At 42.8% G+C, this 21241-nt stretch overlaps 2 protein-coding genes across 3 annotated transcripts; one reads left to right on the top strand and one right to left on the bottom strand.

Moving 5' to 3' along the window:
* Nucleotides 1-275: 275 nt before the first annotated feature.
* Nucleotides 276-7525, bottom strand: adsl (adenylosuccinate lyase). The gene is made up of 12 exons (XM_044100736.1): nucleotides 7276-7525; nucleotides 3502-3705; nucleotides 3362-3406; nucleotides 3099-3178; nucleotides 2836-3007; nucleotides 2708-2754; nucleotides 2348-2438; nucleotides 2195-2264; nucleotides 1978-2125; nucleotides 1712-1892; nucleotides 581-757; nucleotides 276-437 (listed from the first exon to the last, which is right to left on the bottom strand). Exons 1-12 carry the CDS (start codon nucleotides 7417-7419, stop codon nucleotides 351-353), a joined length of 1446 nt encoding a protein of 481 aa, XP_043956671.1. The 5' UTR covers nucleotides 7420-7525; the 3' UTR covers nucleotides 276-350.
* A 1130-nt stretch (nucleotides 7526-8655) lies between these two features.
* Nucleotides 8656-19118, top strand: si:dkey-110g7.8 (GTPase IMAP family member 8). 2 transcript variants are annotated; one of them, XM_044100734.1, is made up of 7 exons: nucleotides 8656-8806; nucleotides 9132-9811; nucleotides 11232-11787; nucleotides 12248-12345; nucleotides 12499-12630; nucleotides 12829-13419; nucleotides 17410-19118. In XM_044100734.1, the coding sequence occupies exons 2-7, from the start codon at nucleotides 9781-9783 to the stop codon at nucleotides 17481-17483; spliced, it is 1482 nt and encodes a 493-aa protein (XP_043956669.1). In that variant the 5' UTR covers nucleotides 8656-8806; nucleotides 9132-9780; the 3' UTR covers nucleotides 17484-19118. The 2 variants fall into 2 exon arrangements, with proteins under 2 accessions (XP_043956669.1, XP_043956670.1); XM_044100735.1 differs by lacking the exon at nucleotides 8656-8806 and adding an exon at nucleotides 8998-9015.
* The last annotated feature ends 2123 nt before the right edge of the window (nucleotides 19119-21241 follow it).

Here is a 21241-nt window from a genome sequence, read left to right as displayed (position 1 = left end):
GAACAAGTTTACAGACAAATGTGTTTCCTTTAAATTTAAATACAAAATGTGTATTTTTTTGGTTTTGTTGCACAGTTTGAGCATTATTAGCGCTCTGTTATTCTTTCAGTAAACAGTCTTTTTTTGAGTCTGCATGCTCCATTTAACAATTAATACTAAATTAGTCGACATTTATTCCTTTTTCTTTAAACAAGATTCTTATTTTCGCTACAAGTTCAAACAACCATCTCCAGCCCTCAATAGCTCATTCATTCGAACATCACAGCAGCAGCAGGTAGAATTAAAAACACTTTTATTCAGCCGTCTTTCTCTCAACTTTGTCCATACAGGTATTAGTGTGCCTGTTATCCTTAAAGCTCCAGTTCAGTCTTCACATCCAGCTTCGACTTAAAGGGCTCCAGCAGGGGGCGTATTTCTTCAGACAGGAACCTCACAACCTGGAGGACAGAAGAAAAAGGGAGGGAAAAAAAAAAACAACAACAAAACTTCGCTTTGTGAACATGTTCCGAGGCAAGGTTTCAGAAACTTCGCTGTCGCAGGTCGAAGAATCATGCAGCGTCACGTTGGCCGTCTAACGCACTTGCTGTGGGGCGCGGCCGATGAAGGTGCTGGGGTCCAGCAGGGCGTCCAGCTGGGCCAGGACGGGGGTGAAGTACGGGTCTCTCTGGACTCTGGCCAGCAGGTCATTGTCGCCTCCTTCCTGTTTCACTACAGCCGCCGCCTCCTGGGACAGAACCCGGATCTTCTCGTGGCAGTCCTGGAGGGAAACAAGAACGGTATCCGTGGTAACCAGGGAAGTCTAAAGTCGTCAGGTTTTTTAATTCAGTTAAAGACGATCCGAGTTTCCAAATCAGCCTGGGCCTACGGATCAAATGTCACTGTCCTTGTAAGTGTGTCGATATTAATATTGCTGTTGTGGCCAATAACCGATATTTACCGGTACTGAATGTATTTACACTTTTAACACCTAATTGTATTTATCGTGAAGAATCGCTTATTGAAATAATTGTCAACTGATTAACTAATCAATTGATTAACAATAATTTAAAAAAAAACACCTTTCTGCAAATATGTTAATCCAAAACTCCTCAAATGGCATAACTTTAGCTTCAGCCGATTAAAATTCTGTAAAAAAGAAAAAAAAAAGACAACTATTATAATCTCTCACTGAGCACTTTTTGCTATCCAATAATCTAAATTAAAAAAACTCCAGGTCTGCCTCACAGTGTTGATGTCAAGCAGAAATCACTGAGCTTACAAGTTTTTTTTTTAAATCCTTCGCTAGGAATGGTCAAACGCTCACTAAAGTTAGCCGTTATCGTATGTATGCAACAAAATACTTATTTTCTAATTTTAAAAAGTAACTGAATAATTTGTTTGTTTGGATATTTGAATGTATTTTTCACTTGCACTAAAAAAAACCCTTTAAAATAAATCTGCAGATGCCAATTTTTAAATCAGATTGATCGTCGATAAATAAAATAATCGTTCTTCGCAGCCCTAATAGGCTGATATTGGTGCCGACATTTCATGCTTCGCTAACCCGCAAGCACCAGCTGCGATTAACCAGAGCCGCCAAGTTGAGCATCACCAGCCACACCAGCACAATCAAGAAATGACTGGGAAAGAACCGTGTTGGATAACTTCTAAATAAACCAATGCTGAATTCCTTCAGGTCGTCTTTATCTGATGATCTGAAACGCCGTCCTACCTGTCTGTTCCCCCCAGCCTTCACCATGGCCATGATGATGTTCTCCGTGGCCATGAAGGGCAGCTCGTGGCGGATGTGCCTCTCGATGACCTTTGGGTAGACCACCAGACCCTCGGTGATGTTCTGCAGGGTGCTGAGGACGATGTCTGCGGTCAGGAAGGACTCTGGGAGGGAGATCCTCCTGCGTGTCAGCGAAAGAGAAGTGTCGAAAACGACTGTTTCAGCGAGTCTAGGGTGAGATCTGTTGCATGTGTTGGTAATAATACCTGTTGGCGCTGTCGTCCAGCGTCCTCTCCAGCCACTGGACCGACGCCGTTTGCAGCGGGTCGGCCATCAGCGCCACCAGGTGCCGAGCCAGGCTGCAGCAGCGCTCTGCCCGCATCGGGTTCCTCTTGTAGGGCATGGCACTGGATCCTGCAGGGAGGGAGCAACGACTTCTTAAACCTTAAACTATCATTACTGGACAAAACATACAAAACGTACCGATCTGCTCTTTCTCAAAAGGCTCCTCTATTTCCTTCAGGTTGGCCAGCAGACGGATGTCCGTGCAAATCTAAAGAGCAGTTTGAAGAAGAGAATCGACGTCATTTACATGTGAAAACCACTAGGTGGAGACATTTATGTCCTCTGTAATACCTTGTGGACAGTGGAGCCCAAACTGGCCAACGTGGACAGACAGTCGACGTCCACTTTACGGCTGTAAGTCTGTCCGGTCACCAGGTAAGCTCTGAGGAAAAAGAACAAAGACGTTAACGTCCACAGACGGTTGATGTTCTGGGATCTGGGTTTGGATCACAAAGCTGCTGTCGGGACGTTCGGGACGAGATGAAGACGGTGGAGCTGAGAGCGGTCTTCTAATGTTCCGCAAACACAACATAATTTAATACATCGGACAAATAAAAAAGGAAAACTGAGCCGCCTCTATAGCTTAATCTTCACATTACATCAGTTATTGATGCAGAGTTAGAAAAAACAAAAAAGTATAAAATAACATACTTTTTGAACCCGGCCATTTCTGTCACCTTCCTGTCCAGCTCCTCCACCTGGTGGCACAAAAACGTCACGAATGCCATCAAATCTCTTCCGTCGCCCGCTGCTCCAGCGACCCTCATCATCTCTCCTACCTTATCGTGGTCCCCCTGAAAGAGCTGCAGGAAGCTAGCCTGGGTCCCGGTCGTCCCCTTGACCCCCCGGAAACGCAGGTCGTCACGGGCCCGCTGCAGGTTCCGCATGTCCATCGCCAAGTCCTGCAGCCAGAGGCACGCCCGCTTCCCTACGGTGGTGAGCTGGGCGGGCCTGGGGCGAGGAGGAGAGACGGGGAGGAAAACCAAAGGTTTGCGACGGAGAAAAGTGGAAAACATGGAGGAAATCATGTGGACGGACTCACTGGTAGTGTGTGAAGCCAAGTGTGGGAAGGTCTTTGTATTTCTCTGCGAAGTTTGCCAGCCTGTCGATGACCCTCGCCAGCTGCAGGAAGATTGACTCGTTACATAAACACGCGGATGTCACGTAAAGTTCAAATCTGCCGTGAAGGCCGCGCAAAGTAAAATAAGCGCAGCTCTTCGTTCTGGCTCGCCGATTTGCTACCAAACAGCTGAGATGCACAGATGGGTGGGTGCGCTTGTTTTAAGACCGACATCTGGGCCTCACCTTAGGGAGGAGGATGTCAAAGCCGTCGCGCAGCATAATGAGATCCTGGGGGAAAGACGCAACGCAACAAAAATAGGTGGAGAATGTAAATAAACACAGCGAGGATTCCCCTCGGGTTATGCAGCCGGAGAAACGCTTACGGTGTTGTCTCCAACATAACAAGACGTGGCTCCCAGGTGGATGATGGGGGCGGCGGAGGGGCAGCAGTGAGCGAAGGTGTGAACGTGAGCCATGACGTCGTGCCTGAGCTTCCGCTCCTCTACAGCGGCCATGGCGAAGTCGATGTCCTCGGCGTGGCTCTCCATCTCCTGGATCTGAGCGTCCGTAATCGGCAGACCCAGTTCCTGAGGGGGAATGACGAGGCAGAGATGTCTCGACGCCAAGCTCCAGTGTTTGGGTTGTGGAGCTTTGTTCTAATCAGATGTTTACGACTACGGCTGTTTTTGAAGAAACTGAAGAAATACAGGGTAGGTGAGGTAATGTCGACCGTTGCCACTAGATGTCCCAGACTCCCAGATAAATTTCAAGTTTTATGGTCATAAGACCACATTAAACACATAAAAATCAATCAAATGTTTGTGAGCATAAAGTGTTGTTCTGTGTCCATTGAGAGAGGCTGTCTGAAAACAAGTCAACGTCAACATTAGTCGTTAATAAATTGTATATCTCCACTTGTCCAAAGTACTTTTAAAAGTACTCTCTAGCCACAGCTCTGCTACAGGAAGTACGTGCTAAATGGAGTGAGTTTGTTGCAACACTTTTCTATTCGTACTCAACACACAAAACGCTTTACCACTCACAAATCCGCAGTCGTCTTTAGTTTCTGATGTACAGAAGGCAAGAATTGATCAGTGAGGCAAACGCTTCAGTTGTTTGTGAACATAAGGTTTCATCAGCTAAGAAAATGCCTTTCTTTACACTGTAAAGTTCACAAACACTGTCGCCATTTGCAGAACTTGTCAATAAGCACTCTCCACGTCTACCTTTATGTTTAACCATTATAGCTTCAGTTGCAGCTTTTATTTTCTCCGTGTCTGAGCTAAATGGAGGACAACGTTTGACTGTATCCTGCAATCTAATTTTACGTCAAATATTGAAACTTCCTTTCTATCCAGCAGCTGGTGGCATTATCTCAAACAGAACAGAGAATGTACAGAAACAAAAATTACCACATTAATGAGCCGAAGTGAACATTTTCTTTGGAACGCAGTTAGATTGCTGCCTTAGGGGCAGTTAAAACCTTCGCACTAAAACATTGATTGTTGATATAATACAAACCGCTCTGGTGATAAAGTTGTTGGGAGGAACTTTCTGAGAAACACCACGGGACAGAAAACGATGGTCAGAACCAGAACAGAGCTTTACAATCGGGTGACGTTCACACTACTGACAGATTTAACGAATTCGGACATGGAAGTAAAACAAATTATTATCAGGTACAAACCTAAACGCAACTAAGAAGGAAAAGTTGTAAAACTGATTATGTATGACTGTAGTGTGAAAAATAAATAACTGATGATCCGTAAGATAGTTAAATGCCCAGACCCCGAAACTTTACTATTAATGGAAACCAATGGAAGAATACGCTTATTTTCACAGTTTACTTTCCTCCACACCAACAATCCAGCAGTTTGTTGAACTGTAAGCATTGCTTGCTTCACCAGAAAAAAAAACAAAAAAAAAAAACCACCAGCAGTTGACTGAAGTTTGGACAAGTATGTTGCCGACGTCATGAGATCTCCTAATGTCTTGATTAGCCGGGAATGTTTCTCTTTTCATGGAGAGTCAATGGGAATCTGATAACGGCTCAATTACAGAGGAATGAGCAGCCTGGTCCCATGAGCAAACTGCAAAACCAGCAGGGATCGAAGGTCGGATAGCAGATAGGCCAGCTCTACACATATGTCGACTGAACACATGAAACCAAGACAGTTTAAAGCCAAATGCTAAAAAAAAAAAAAAAAAGTAAAATAAAAGGAACTTTGCCTGGGCTACAAAGGTCAGAATACAAATATACTTCAAGTGCTGTCTCTGGTTACAGAAAAATACTGTGCTATATTCAAACAGTGCCTGTCCTAGCAACACTTCAGTAACCCCAAATAGTGAATGTGGATCTGCGTGTAGGATGTCATGTGAGGCAGAACTCGTGAGAAAGGGTCTGTTAACGTTCACTTCGGCCCCTTTGAAAGGCAGCTGATCAAATTGGAAGAGCTCCAGAGTTAAGATGCTGTTGAACTGTGTCCTGTCTGGTCACATGACCTTGGGGAGGATGAGGGGGGGATGTTCATCTAAATATGAACAAAGGAAGCAGATTTGGTGAAATGTCAAGTAAAGTTAAGAAATGTAACTTTAATTAATGCATTCCTCTTGCATGTTGTGTGCGTACTTGGATAAATTGTGGAAAATGTATCGGATTTTGTTAAAAAAGTGGGTTAGTAATCTCACGTACTTGTTTTGTTTTTTCTTATACTCAGTGATCCCTCATTGGTTTTGGGATGAATGTACAAAGCTCAGCACAGTCTGTGAGTGTAGAAACCGGGTCAAGTAATTATTAGTCAACTAATCAAGAAAAGTAGAGAAGTCAGCCACTTTAAACATTCAGCATAAAAGATGAATGACTCTTCATTAGTGCAGACAAAGCATCTGCATAGCGTAAGCATTACATTTCAGTAGAACTTGAGCTTTCCACATCAGTAGTGTGAATGTGGTTTTTGTGATATTTCTAAGATGAATCACTCATGCAAAAAAAAAAATAAAATAAAAAAAAATCTTTGGACATATCACAAAAAATTCAAATAATCAAATTGTATCACATAGTCAATTGTGCACAAAGGTAAGGCTGGCACATTTTATTCATGTCATAATTAATATGAATACTGAATATGAACAGAATTTGGGAAATTTGCAACCCTTCTCATCCACTGAAACGTATGCAGTCGGCTCTGATAATCTATCGCTGATAGATTTTGTTTCCCGGAAACAAAATCTATTCAATCAACATCAATAATGGAAAAGATAAAGAAGGTGCATGCACCGTCCTGATAAAAGTACATGGGGTATGAAGGGATAGCGATCTGTTAAAACTGCCAGAAAAAAGTAATTGGTGATGTTTTAGTCGACCCAAAGTTAAAAAAGACGTTCTTGATTTGTCAGCTTAACAAATTTTAAAAGCCAGACAAAAATAACCTGCATAAACACAAAATGGCATTTGGATGCATATCTTATGCAAGACTTTTTAATTCTACTTTGCGGAACTGATTTTAATTCAGACACTTTTTGAGCATGAGAGACTAAACAGTAAGTCCGGACTTTGAGTAGGCCACTCAAAGACTTTTGTCATTTTGTTCGTTGTAGAGACTAAGAGAACTGAATTTATGGTTGCATCGTACAGGCCATGAAGCAATTAAACAGCTTCAACCGTCATAGCAGTTTAATTACCATCATATATATAAAAATTAACCGGATGATTTATGATGACAAAAAAAATTGGAAGCAAAGACTTTCTTGAAGTATTATTGGGTAAGGTTTTAGATGACTAATTTCTACTTTTCATTTCCTTGTTATGAATCCTCATAACTCCTTAAATGGGAATTAATGAGTGGGCTAGACAACTATTTAAGATTTTAAACCCCATAATAAAAGTAATCAATTTAATCTCGTTTAGAGTTTCCTGCAATATTTCTGTGTACAGTCATTGCATTATTAAAAACAGAGGCATCTATTCAGATACTATTTTTATGTAGATGGCCAAAAGTATTTGTAGTCCAGCCGTATTTCAGTATGTGCTGCAGCCATGGTCCTCCTCTATTTTTAGACCGGGAAATTTGAGAGGTCTCTGAAGGTCGCAAGCTTCAAAGTTCACAAGTAGTTCAAAGTGGGACAAACAGCGAAGTAAAAAAAAAAGCGTGTCAAACCTTCTCAGCTTTGGCCAGCAGGATCCACAGCTTCCTCCAGGTTGTGAATTTTTTCTTGTCGCTGAAGTTATAAGCCATTTCCTTGCTTGCATATCTAGACACCAGCGGGGAGCGGTACTTCATGAATTCATCGTCTCCCTCCATGTTTGCCGGACGAGGCTGTGAAAGAAAACAGTCTACCCGAAGCTGTTAGGATAAAACTAGCAGGCTTTTCCTCGCATGAATCCCTCCCTTTCCGCTTTGTCTTCTTCTTCTTTCGCTGGTGGATGGCTTAAAAGTGCATTACCGCCACCTTCTGATTTGGAGTACGAACCAGAATGCAAATATTCGACAATTTTATTTTTTTTTAATTTTATGAACTTAAAAAAAAACCTCTCTACTTAAAACATTATCAGAATTTAAACTTCGTACTTTTACTAAATTAACACCGTAGGACACAGTGTTGCAATAGTACAACATCTCCACTCCAATCAAAAGAAATATTGACTTTTCTTCAGTTTTTATTTTCGCTCCACACTTAGATTAAACCCCATTGGTCAAGTCTTAGAAAGCCATAAATGCCCCTCCCCCATCTTCCCTCTCTCCACAAGGTCATAAAGTACAACTTGAAAAATGTTGTCTGAGGAAGGTAAGTAAAATGTCTATTGAAATATTTTGGATTATCCTTGCAATGTCATGCGTAACTTTGTACAACACATACACACAATTGGAAATAATTTTGGATTCTGTACGAGGCCGATCTGTGCCAAAGATTTTCCGTAGTAAGTATGGTAGATGATCTTAGTAACTAAGTGAAGAAATTTAAAATAAATAAATAAATTAATAATAATAATAATAATAATAATAATAATAATAATAATAATAATAATAATAATAATAATAATAATAATAATAATAATTAATAAAATGATCTAAAACTTAATACCAAAGATATTTCTGATATCTTGGGGTTTTAATTATTAAATAATATATTATAGATATGATAATATGTAATAAAAAATTATACTAAATTAAAGTTTAAATAAATTTGAAAAAATAACCGAAATAAATAAAATGTGAAAAGGGAAATAATAATAATAATAATAATAATAATAATAATAATAATAATAATAATAATAATAATAATAATAATAATAATAATAAACAGCAATTTTAGCTAACCCAAAGGGAAATTTTACATTGCAACAACTCTTATCATAGTACATTTAGTTAAGTTTGGCGTTTTGTATTTATTTTACTTTCTTACATAAATTCGCAAATATTGTTTCATTTTTTTGTCCCTGATCTCGCAAACGACTGATTGCGAGTATCCGAACTTGTTAACTTTAGCCCTTTTTTTATTTTCAGAAAAGCCCGTGTCCAAGGATAGCTTGAGAAGACGCCACTCACAACATGGAAGACGCGCCGACGTACCGTTGGTGGTGAGGTCGCATCGCGACTCTTGGAGACGCTATACGGCATACCGAGATGTCTTGGGCAAAACGAACTCCCTAGCAACGGCCAAGCGCTAATGCAGCTTAAACACGTAAAAGTATGCCAACGAATGCTTATGAAAATGCCTCAACGGTGTTATTATGTTTAAAGAAGTGCACACAGAATATGTTATGCTCGGACCTTTACTGTTTTGTGGTTTTGCCGTGTCTTAATTGGCAGATATCGATGCTATTTTCTGTGTTTTGTTTTAGAAATTATTGGCGTTATATCTCCTTACGGCTATCTGCTATTTACAGGAGCTTTCAGGTGTTACATAAGATTCTGTCTTGTGTTAATATTTATATGTATGAGTGCTTCTTTCTGCCTTGTGTTATTTCTGTCCGCAGGGGTTATATAATTAATTGTGTTTGTATGTTATGCAGCACCTGGGGACAGCAGCCAGCTGCAAACAGAAGAGTCCGCCCTCTCTCCCTCTCTTGCTCTTATTTCTGACCCTCCCTCTCTCTCTCCGTCTATCCTTCCTTCCATCAGTCCTCCTAACTGCAGTCTGCATACAGGTCCATTCTGCTGCTGCTGCTGGAGTGAGAGGAACATTTCTCCCGCTTTGCCTCAAAAAAAAAAAGAAAGAAAGAAATGACGAGACATCCTTCTGAAGCTGCAGAGGCAGGGGTGGATTTGGCATCCAGTTTCTTGCATTGCACAATGTTTCCCGTCTGCTTGGAGAGATAAAAAAAAGAAAGAAAGAAGAAGACAAAGGAGAAAGCGTTGGTGGACAAGGAGAGAGTGGTACATTGAAGAGGGGTTAAGGTGAGGAGGAAGCTGTGGGAGATACAGCAGATTCCAGAAGAGGGCTGAGAGGCATGAGGGACGAGTGGGAGTCAAGAAACTGAGGATGAAGTGAGTAACACTGCAGTAGAATGAGGCTTAAAGTGAAAGCAGGAGCCGAGAAGCAGGCCTGTGTACGCCACTTCGCTTTCTGAAGAAGCCAGAGGAAAGGAATCCACCGTGGAGGCGAGAAGGAGACGTAGGAGGGGGCCCGAGGAGGAGGAAGCCAGAGGTTCAACGCTCAAGATGGCTGCTGTGTCCTCTGCCTCTGACACCGGTAAGTGTTTTTTTTCCCCTTCTTCTCTCTCTGTTTCTCTCTGTTTCTCTCTCTCTCTCTGCTGGAACAGGTTCTGCATCATCAACCTTCATTTGACCACACCGTCCCTGGGAAAACTCTCAGCTCTGTTTCTTTCCCAGTTTCCTCTAAATAGGGAAACTGTTGCGCCGCTTGGAATTAGCTACACGCACAGAAAGTCTCATCAGCAGTCCTCTGCGGGAGGAAATCGATGAAGTTCCCCCCCGGCTCCTCATCTCCTCATCCTCTCGGGGCGTTCGTCGCTTCTCCTGCCAGCTGCTGAGCATCCACATTCAGCTCTGATGCCATTTCATCAAAATTTCCCCCTTAACTTATAACTCTTCACTCAGGGCATATGACATTCAGCCCACTGATGCTGATTATCATATGCTCTGATAATATAATAGGGCATATGATAGCTGGCAACACCTGCTATTTATTCTTCATACAACCTTCTCTGCCTGGAGGATGGCACTTAGTCTTCTTCTGTGAAGGTTGACTCAAAGGTTTCTACCTCCCTACACTAGTCCTGGTTTTTTTTTTAATGCATTTTGGGTCCGGGGGCTGAGGTTGTCCTGTGCAGTTGAACCATTTCTGTGGTAATTTGGATCTTTCTGACGATTGACTGAAGATTCGATGACGAATTATTATTATTATTATTATTATCCGTCGCTCACAAGATTTGTATTTTACGATTTCACGCTCTCTCAGGACCTAGTGGAGGAAAACAGGGGCGTTTCTAGCTTTTTGGGGACCCTAAGCGAGATACTGTTTGTAGGACCGTAGTGTATTGACAGAATCTGAATAATTTGACGTTCATTTAGTTTCACAAAACGTCATAAAGCTACGTTGTTATCCGAGGCTAGGTAGCAGGACAAATAATTTTGCTAATAAAATTTTATAAAAGCGTTGCATCTTTTCTTATCTAGCCCACTTCATCAACAAATGTGTTACCTTTAGCCTCTGTCTTCCTCTATTTCATCTTCTTCAGTTTTTCCGGACCACTAATACAATCTTTTTTGGATGCCCGTTTTCTGATTAACTTTTCTCGCTATTGAGAATGATGGGTACCAATCAATCATTCCTTTCAAACCTGTTGGAGGTTTGTTATACCGTTCCGTGTATAACAGTAGGATCCAACAAATGTTACATAATAATAATTTTAAAAAAAACACCACCCAATGTTAGTTTTTGCAGTTTTATTTAATTTCCATACTACGTTTATTTTTTACGCATGCCCAAGATGTAATAAATATTTGAGATAATTACAGATAAAGACAGGACATTTTAATTTTCTTGAGAAAAAAATACATATTTTGAAGCGATTATCTTGGGTACCAATAACCGAGGCAGCAGGGATCTAATCAAAATCAATAAATGTAATGTTTCTTTATGCCAATAGGAGACCACCGGGGCCGCCACCCCCCTGAGCGCCGGCTGCTGATCCTCGGCGGGCCCCGATCGGGCAAGACCTCCTCTGCTAACACCATCCTTGGAGACGAGATGTTCGACGCCGGGACGGAGACGACCCACAGCAACGTGGGCCAGATGGAGATCTACGGCCGACGGGTCACAGTGGTCGACACCCCGTCCTGGGCCGTCCCGGCCGACCCCGAGGACGACGATGAGCGCGACACGGACGACAACGCCGGCGCAGAGTCGGACAGCCCGGCTCGCCCCCCGCCAAGCCTGGACAGCGAGGGCCCCTGCATGGGCGCCATCCTGTGCCCTCCCGGACCGCACGCCATCCTGCTGGTGGTGTCCATCAGCCAGCCGTTTGGCGACAGGGAGCGGAAGGCCGCAGAGGAGCAGCTGGGGGCTCTGGGCGGAGGGACCTGGAGGTACTGCATGGTCCTCTTCACTGGAGTGGACAAGCTGCCCAAGGGCGTGTTCATCGAGGAGCACATATCCAACACTGGAGAGGCCCTGCAGTGGCTGGTGGAGAGATGTGGAAGCAGGTAGGACAATAATTGGAGTCAGAAGAGATCAGTGACTGTTTAGTTTAGAACAGAGGTCTGTCGAACGAATGTTGTCATTCCACAAATCTGGCCTTAAGGAAGCCCCAACACGTACAGCTTACCAGAATGCTGTGTAACCACGTGGAAGAAGATGCTTTAGTTTGATGAGGCAAAGACTTGCTAAATATGGTAGGAAACAAACACTGCACGGTTTGCACAGACCATTCTGTTGGTGAAACATGGCGTTGGCCGCCCAAAAGCTGTGGGGAATCTTGTCTGAGTGGGATGAGATTCCCTCTTCCCTCAGATGAGTCTCAGGGACAAAAACCTGTTAGAGGCGCAAGAAGAAATGAGACGACGACTCCAAACCCCTGAATGCAAATTCACACCACACTTTTTTCATTTTTTTATTTGTAAAAAAAACAGGCTTGGAAAATGAGATATTTGTATCTTTTCACAGGTACCATGCCTTCGATAACACCCGTAAGGAGTCAGAGGAGAACACCCAGGTACCGGAGCTGATGGAGAAGGTGGAAGAACTGGTCACCGACAACCAAGGTTACGGCTTATTACGCCGTTATAAATAGTAGCACCTCCTATACAGTATTCATGCAGCTTCTCTGATCATTGCATTATTAATCCAGACACCATTTGTGTTGCGGAGCTGACCTAAAATGACTCTGTGAATTATTCATCGGTTCCTTCACGCAGGCTGGTACTTTGAGGTGAATGAATTGATTTTGCTGGAGGAAGAGCAGGCCCGGAGAGCGCTGGAGGAAGAGCGGATGAGGATGGAGGAGCACGCCCGACAGAGGGAGCAGATGATCGGAGGACCTCCCCGAGGTATGTGTGTGTGTGATAGAGAGTGTGTGTGTGTGTGTGTGTGTGTGTTCAAGAGGGTAGAGTGAACATGTGTTGTTAATGCTGTTCAGGCGGAAACAACAGACCAGATGGGTGCTTACAGAGGGGAAAAAAAAAAAAACCTTGATGTTTGATTCTGCTTACATTTGTGCTTTTTCTTTTTTTTTACTGGGTCTCCAGAGTTGAGGCTGCTGCTGCTGGGTTGGAAGGGCGTCGGGAAGAGCTCGGTGGGGAACTCCATCCTGGGCCGTCGCTTCTTCGAGTCGGGCCAGGAGACGGAGCTGTGCCTTAGGAGGCAAGCGCTGGTGTGCGGCCGCCGGGTCACCATCGTCGACACCCCGGGCTGGGACTGGTTCTCGGTGAGCCGGACCCCCAAGCGGATCCGGCAGGAGTCGCAGCGGGGGGCCGCCCTCCTGCGGCCGGGGCCCCACACGCTGCTGCTGGTCCTCCCCGTCGTCTCGTCGCTCACGGCCAGGAAGAGGCGGACGCTCCTGGCGCACATCGAGACTCTGTTCGGAGACAACGCGTGCCTCCACACCATGGTGCTGTTCAGCTGCGGCGACTGGCTGGGACACACGCCCATCGAGGAGCACATCCTCCGGGGAGGACGGGAGCTGCAGAGACTGCTGGAGTATTGTGGGAACTATTACCACGTGCTGGACAGTAAGACGCCCGGCAAGGACAGGAGCGTGTCGCTGCTCCTGGACAGGATAGAGGAGATGATCAGGGAGAACGGCGACAGGGCCTTCCTCCCCATCCAGACCGAGTGGCGTAAGTCTCACCGTTTCATTCTCCGAGTTCACTGGTGTTCTTCTTGCCACAAAGAAAAAAAAGGGTAGCTACCGTACAGATTTCTTCTACTTTTGTTTCTTTGTCACAACCGACTCTTTATAACCACCAAACAAATTTTATATCAAAGACAACTAGAACAAGATGTGAAAAAAATCACTACAGGCTTCAGTTAAAACAGAGTTCATGATAAAAATACAAGAGCGAGGCTGGAAACAAAAGATCACAGAGACCTGTCTTGTATTTAATATCTCGTTGTTCCGCAAGGTGTTTGGTGGGAACCTTTGATGATAATAAAAAGTGTAACTTTGTGGAAGGTTACAGTGGTTAAATGTGGTGGAAAAGTAACAGAGCAACAGTTCAGAACGACAGTCAAACCTTTTGGTGGTAGTGTGGCGGCTCGGTGCTGCTTTGACTTTAGCGTAAGCAGTGAAACCATCAGTTGAGTGTATTTTTAAATAATGGCTGATTTCCACCTCTAGCCCACTGGCAGATTGGTGTTAAAAAACCCCCACCAAAAACAAAAGAAGAAATGGAGCAAATGTAATACGGCACTACTTCATAAAAAGTGTAAGAAATACTTTAAAACTTTATAGTACGTTTAGATATTGTGATAAATCGGCCGGTCAATAAATTGGACCCAATGTCGTTAATTTTGAGAGACAGGCGATTAGTCCATACTTATATGAGAAACCGATCTCATCCTCTGATCTTATCTAACTCTCCAAAGGTGTGAAAATCAGCCACCATCCATCCCCTTTCGCTCTGCTATGAGACTACAGGCACATCAGTTTCAAGGTCTCCCCCAGAAAACCTGTGAAGCCCAGTGGTTGGGTGTTAGGGCTGTCATTCATCCAGCGGCCTGTAGTTTTTTTGAGTTAGAACATGTTTAAAATTAATACAAAATTTGAAAAGAATCACTTGATAATTATGTGTTATTGAAAGATTAACACCTAAACACCAACTATAAAGTCTTAAAAAATGCAAATATTTGAAAATGAAGAAATAATGCATAGCCTGGTGGGGGCACAAGTAAAGCCTGAGTTTGCTCAAGCATAAGTAGTTTACAAATGGTAATAATACAAAGCACACCTGGAAGCCCATAACTGCATGGCTAAAAAAAAAGAATAAAAAAACACTTGATTTATCCCGAAGGGAAATTAAATGTGTCTTAACTCTCATAAAGGGTATTGCAGTTGGACCCAGAATGCAGGCAGAGACGGAGGCAGGAGACGTAATGTAGCGACTACAAGAACTTACAGGCGTGCACAGGGGAAATCTAGACTTGGTGCTGATAGACAGGCAAAGCAAAATAACATACTGTAAGTGGTGCGGGAGAACAGCGAGCAGAGAAATAAGTAATGGAAGAATCCAGCAGTGAGTGAAAGAAAATAAAGAGCTTGATTAGCTGACAAGTGGCTGACTGGGAAACAGGGTGCAGCTGGGAGAGGAGACCAGGGAGGCAGGCTGAGGGAAAGAGACTAATGAACATGATTAGTCTCTTTGAGGAGGAACAAAGGAATAACAAAAGTGAAGCATTGGTCGAAAGAAAATCAAGAATAAACAAAGCTGAAAACAGAATAATCTAGGTAGAGCTTGAATAAAAAAAAAGAGGACATAGTCAAAATAAAACCCAAGAAAAACCCAAACGCTCCAGGATCATCACTGTCTGGAGTTGTTGTGGATATTTGCGCTGTGGGCAGAAAGCTTCTCCTGTAGCTGTCAGTCTTCCAGTGAATCTGAAGACGTCTCTGACTGAAGACTGTTGCGGTTGCTACACGTCGTGATATGCCAATGGCTCAATTTCGAGCAGCAGAGAGGATATTCCATCCTTTAATTCTCCGTCTGGCTGTATGGTTAGAACGCTGAGCAGAAAGACATGGGAGTTGAGGATCTGATGTTTGAGGGAGGCCCAGTCCCAATCGGGTTGCTTTGGCTTTACCTTAAACATTCTGCTTCAAAACGCCCCGAGACGATGATAAATGAAAAATAGCCCTGCAAAGAAGAGTATGCCAAAAGTCTTTGACAGCAATGTAAACGACTCACTGCCTGCTGCTGCAGGTAAGGATGATACAAGCAGTTATTGGGTCTGGCAGGCAATTAATTTTTAACAGTGTTTTACTGTAGCAAATGAAAGCATCTTGTGAAAACTGTTTTTTTTTTAATATTCATTGTTACCTTTATTTGATATTGAAATGACTTTGATGATCTGAAACATTTAAGTGAAGAGGGGAATAAGTGTAGATTCTGATTTAGATCTCCGTAGGCCTGTTTCGGGATTCTTTGGACACCGTTTTCATCACCAACTTTGTTTTGCCTTTCAGAAACGACCTTTTAAATTTGGCTTGAAGCCCCCGTGCTACGATTTCAGCCCTCTTGTTGTTTCAGTCAGAGACAGGACTGGTGGAACATTTCAACCCGCCGCCCAACTCGTTTCTCCTGCTCCTAAACTTCTTTCTGTCCTTCAGCAATAATCTTTCACAAGCATAGATGTGCACCACATAGAAGCCTTCGACTGCATTCAAAACGTAGCTGACTCTTGCTTTCAAATTGAGCATTGATAGAAAGCCGAACTGCAACCTTTACCTGTAATCAGATGGGAAATTCACAGAGAATCATCTGGTCATGTTTTGAGTCACCGCATGACATTTGGGTTTCTACATCCTTTCTGTTTTCTTGCAGATGCATATTCGTTGGCTCCCCTGATAAATATTTCTATACAGAGTTAAAACAAGCAACTTTTATTGGAACTAGTATAATCTTTAAAAATTACATCAATTTAATTTTTATTCTTAGTACATTATTTATTGGTGTAGAAGCTTTTTCTTCTGTTGTAAGAAATCAATTTAAGAATAACAAATTTACCAGTGGCACAATGTTTGGCACCACTACCCGTAGAAGGCTCCCTGTTCCAACTGAACGGCCCATCTGAGTTGATTTGGCTTTATGTTTTGAATTGTTACACCCAGTTATGTCCCACTCTCAGTTTACCATTCCTTAATTTAAAACGAAACTGTATTTCAAAGAGTGCATGAAGGGTCCCAGGCGCTTCAGTAGAGAAGCAGTCGATAACATCACAGATCCTACACCTTGCTTAGCAGTGGGCTTAAGGTGCTTTTCCAACATATTCTTCCTTTAAGTCAAGTCAAGTTTATTTGTATTACATTTTATTATGAATCACAGGCAATTCAAAGAGTTTTTTGGATTTTTTTAGCTTTCAGTTAAAGGAACTCCGTGTTTCAGCATCTTTGCAATTTTCTGTAAGTTTGTTGCAGATTAGTGGAGCGTAGAAGCTGAATGCTATTTCTCCCTGTTTGCTTCTGATTCTGGGGATGCAGAGTAGACTAGAACCGGAAATGGACTGGGAGGTCGATACGACGACGACAAATCTTCAATGTATTAATGTTTGCAAGTTTAGTTAACTAACTAAAGTACTATGAAGTTTATACAATGAGCTACAGTGCAAAGATTTCAGAACTGGGATGAGTTTGGATGAGTTTCTCTAGATCTTACTGAAACATTAGACCTCTAATCCTGAAAATGTTCTTCAGGTGATAGAAGGCCGACTTTGTAACTGTCTTTATGTGACTTTGAATGTTCATGTCTGAGTCCATCACTACACCCAGATTTAGGGCCTGATCGTTGGTTTCTAGCTGTAATAACTGAACCAGATTGATGTCTAACCCATCTAGACTAACTGTTTGGAAACCCGTTTAGTTTCCAAACAGCTGAATGTTAAAGCCTGTTCACGTCACAACTTAGTAAACACGCAGCTTTAAACTGATCATACTCCTCCATGGCCATTTTTTCCTCTTTTATCCACAATGACCCTGATACTCCATCATATTACTGCATTAAAAGTGCTTTTTAGATGTCCCTTACAGAGTTGCCAAGGTTTCACCCAAAGGAAATGGAGTTTGTTACGTCTTGCTGAACCCTATAAAAACTAACGTTGTTTTTTGTGTTTGGCAGTGAGCGAGGAGAGCTCTTATTCCTCGGACAACACCGAACCGGAGGACGACTGCCGGGGATGCCAGCTGCAGTGAGGAGGGGTGGGCAGCGTTCCCCCGACTTTGTCTTCAGTAGACCCCAAGCATCACCTCATGTAACTTTCACCTCATTTAAAATGTCCCTCAGTAATTCTGAAGAGATTCAGGGAAGAACAAAACAAACGTGTTAGCAACCAGAATTGAGCCATGTAGCTGTTTGTTTTAGAGACCATACCCACTGTTCACTTAGCTCAGCCTTTACTAACCGGATCTGAATATCACTGGGAATAAACTCCGTACTCTGCTGCTGTCAACGAGACATTATTGTATATCTATCTATGTTCACTCTGAGAATGAAGAGGAGGGGGGAATTGCAGTCCAAGTGCGATTCCTGATTTCTTGAACTTCAGAAACTGTGCTCCACAAGTCGGAGACACAAGCTTTCATCCTGCGTTCACATTCTGGTCATAAAAATTGCCTTCATTAAAGTTTGATCAGGGTCTGCTCAGGGAGTCGAGGGCGTGGAACTGATCCCTTCAGACGGAAAATACAGCACATTTAGGAAAAAGCTGATCAACGCTGTTCGCTAAACTTCAAGTGAGTCGCATCCAGAGATCCTGAGGGTTCAGATTAGGAGATGCGGTTCTCCTGTGCTAAAAGAACATATGATAACTATTAAATTAATGTAATATAGAGCATATTTTGTTGCTTAGTCTTTCTTTCTCAAGGAGAAGAAGGAAGGAAAAAGGAGCGGCTGCCTAGAAACCGCGCAGCCTCAGATCCCAGCGGAGCAGCTAAGGCTAGCTGGGCTACCGTCATGCACCCCGCGCAAATATCGACAAGGTAGATTCGTCTCTGTGCCTCAGCCCGAAACCGTGACAGCGAGGTACCAAGGAGCTGTGTCCATAAAGCGCTACGCCAAGCTTTCCGCATGCTACACAAACTAAATAACCTCATGGACCGTTCAAAAGCTCACGCAGGAGCTTTTAATACCTGCTAACCTTTTTCTACATCCACGAGACATCCATATATATTCAACTGTCCGCGGCATGTAAAGACATCGCATGCGAACAAACGAGTGCCTGAAGAGTTGAAGGCAGCCTCACTTTCTTATTCTTTTGACTCTTGCTTGAAAACAAACCTGTGACTTTCTCTGGCGTGGCATTCAAAGTCCTTCCGCCTTCGTCTGGGAAAGTGGAAGCCAAAGGGGAAGGAGGTTCCCAGCACGGAACAGCCGAAATAAGCCTGTTCAACAAGCGACGGACACCACTGCCAGGCAGCCAAATCTCCTTTTCTATTTACATGACGCGAGGAAAAAAAAAAAAGAGAGAGAGAGAAAATCCCCTGACCCACCCAGCCCTCTTTGTGTTTCACCGACTCCGCGCTTCTCCTAGTGTCGTAGGCTACAGCAGCACGTAGTGTGACGAGCATGACTTTATAATTTCCTACCAGGATGTGGCGAAACTGTCACCCGAGCCTCGCTCTATAATTGTTAATATGTTGTATAAGCTGTGTATAGTTGCAGCGTCAAAACACGTGAAGATATGAAGGTCTTAGCTGAGCATTTTTGCACTGTGTGACTTCTACCATTCTACTGCGGCCAAAGTGACGTTACTGACTGTGGTGATTATTGTATCGTCATCAGTATTTTGTTCATCCTCTGACAACAATAAAAAAAAAAGTTCAAATATTCTAGTGGGTATTTTTGCCTTTGATTGTAGTGTTTACTTTGACTTCTAGGTTCAGAGTTTGATGTTTTCTATTGGAATTGTATTATGGACCAACACGAAGTAGTGAATAATTGTGAAAACATTTTGTCTTTTTGGCTGGAGGTTTCATGTTCTCCATGTGCATGCATAGGTTCCCCCTTGGGTACTCTGGCTTCCTTCCACACTTGTTAGGTTTAACTAAATTGGTCTTAGTGTATGCCTGGTTGTGTGTCTTTATGTTGGTCTGTGATGGTTGGTCACCCAATGTCCACTGGAGATAGACACCATCCTACCGTACATCACACAGCAAGTTTAAGCAAGTATAGACAATGGATGCATGAATTTGTTTCCTGGTGAAATTAAACAACGTAAGTGGGAGATGAAATCTTTGAAACATGGTGAAAATAAATACATAATGCATCCAAATGGTAGAAAATAACTTAGTATTGCTGTCATTTTGCTGCTCTATAGTCCTGGACCAGGAAATTCTGAAAACGGTTCAGATCTTTCAAAGTTTGATTTCAAACTGAGTCATTATGGGGAAGACCAGCACTGTAGTAACGGGGGAATATTTCTTTGTGGCAGCATTTTGGAGGGAGATGTTTGGACATTCAGCCAAAACTGCTTTACAGTTATCCATTCTGGAAGGGACATCATGAATGGAAATGTTTTTCAGCATCGCTTTAAGAAAAGACGTTTCTGATTTTGGCATCGTTCCGTCGATGAAAGGATGATCTACTTTTTAATAGCAGACTTAAGGGCAAGTCTTTGTCAAATTCGAGGCCAAATTACAAAACCAAGCTAGTAATTTTAAAAGTTGCTCGGGTTTGTGTAGATATTTAGAGCTGGGTATCAACAGCATAATGTCATGCACCAGAAACAAAATCATCGTCAGTCAGAAAGGCAATTACCGGGGTCGCAACCACTAAATAGGAGCTGAGCAAGCAGGATTCCACCAACACCACATTACAAATGCAATCATCTTAAACAGAAACACAGTTTGGAAAACTTTTATAATTGTGGTAGCTGCCTTCTATGAATCTGTGCCCTGCAGTATTCAGATAGTCAAGTTATTCTTCCTCTTATCCTCCCCCTCAGTCCCTCTTTTGTTCCCAGGAGAAAACTATCTGCATATTTGCTCTGCACCATTTTCTCTCTGGCACACTTCCACCGAAGTATAGATCTCCCCCTTAAGCTTTCTGGAAGGCAGCCCGGGCCAATTACTGCCCGTCCGCCGAGGGCCTGTTGTAAGATGAATGCAAGCATTTTCGTGGGTAATGTTGTTTGGACTTCGCCTACGTCAGCATCCAAACCCAATTCCCTACAGACATTGTGACAAATGTGCACTTTCGCTTTAGATGCGCGGCTTTAACTACAGCAAGACGTTTCTCTTAGTTATTATACTATGCGGAGTAAGAGATGTGGTTATAAGAGCTAAATCCACCTGGAAAAAGACCATTTGAAGTGTTTTTCGTCCGTTGTGAGTGTTAGATTTACTTCTCGTCACTGTCATTTGATTGACTGTCACGTTGTGTTTGGCTTGCTGCAGGTCAGGCGGGGCTTCATTACCTTCCTCCCACTCTACATCACCGGGTCTATGACAGATGGGCATCCATTAAAGTTTAGCTTCAGGTCACAAACTATAACATCATGTTGAAGTTTACACATTGATTTGACCCCTAAGATAACAGCAATGACAGTTCAGACACAAAGATGGTATTTTCTCAAAACGTCTGCCATGCGTTTAACCACAATCAGACACAAACTAGTGCATGATTGTGATGTTTAAAGGAAAGGGCATGTGGGTTTAAGTTGTTTTGTTTTTACAAATGAGAAACTGAGAAGTGCAGCTTGCATTTGTATTTAGTGCCCTTACATGTCAGTACCACGAAGGACTGACTTTTTGGTGCAATTCTGTCATTTTTACAGCTTGCTCTGTGTAAGCCGTATTGGATAGAAAGATTCCTAGAACATCAGTTTTCAAGACTTGACACAAATTTGTTAATACATTTATGTTTGGACTTTAACTGGGCCAATAAGCCACCTCTTAAGTCTTGCGTAGCCTCTGACAGGTTGTGTCAGATGGTGACCCATGTTATGCTCTGG

The sequence above is a fragment of the Gambusia affinis genome, linkage group LG19 (genome assembly GCF_019740435.1).
Source record: "Gambusia affinis linkage group LG19, SWU_Gaff_1.0, whole genome shotgun sequence".
NCBI lineage: Eukaryota > Metazoa > Chordata > Actinopteri > Cyprinodontiformes > Poeciliidae > Gambusia > Gambusia affinis.
The sequence above is the reverse complement of the archived record's forward strand: the minus strand, read 5'-3'. Positions and strand labels throughout refer to the sequence as shown.

Excerpts from the sequence above, each read along its gene's own strand:
- si:dkey-110g7.8 (XM_044100734.1), top strand. The coding sequence starts at position 9,781 with ATGGCTGCTGTGTCCTCTGCCTCTGACACCG. Across the intron at positions 12,631-12,828 it reads GATCGGAGGACCTCCCCGAG|AGTTGAGGCTGCTGCTGCTG; the intron begins GTATGTGTGTGT and ends CTGGGTCTCCAG. Across the intron at positions 13,420-17,409 it reads CCCCATCCAGACCGAGTGGC|TGAGCGAGGAGAGCTCTTAT; the intron begins GTAAGTCTCACC and ends TGTGTTTGGCAG.
- adsl (XM_044100736.1), bottom strand. The coding sequence starts at position 7,419 with ATGGAGGGAGACGATGAATTCATGAAGTACCGCTCCCCGCTGGTGTCT. Across the intron at positions 3,407-3,501 it reads GTTATGTTGGAGACAACACC|GATCTCATTATGCTGCGCGA; the intron begins GTAAGCGTTTCT and ends TCTTTCCCCCAG. Across the intron at positions 3,179-3,361 it reads TTGACATCCTCCTCCCTAAG|CTGGCGAGGGTCATCGACAG; the intron begins GTGAGGCCCAGA and ends ATCTTCCTGCAG.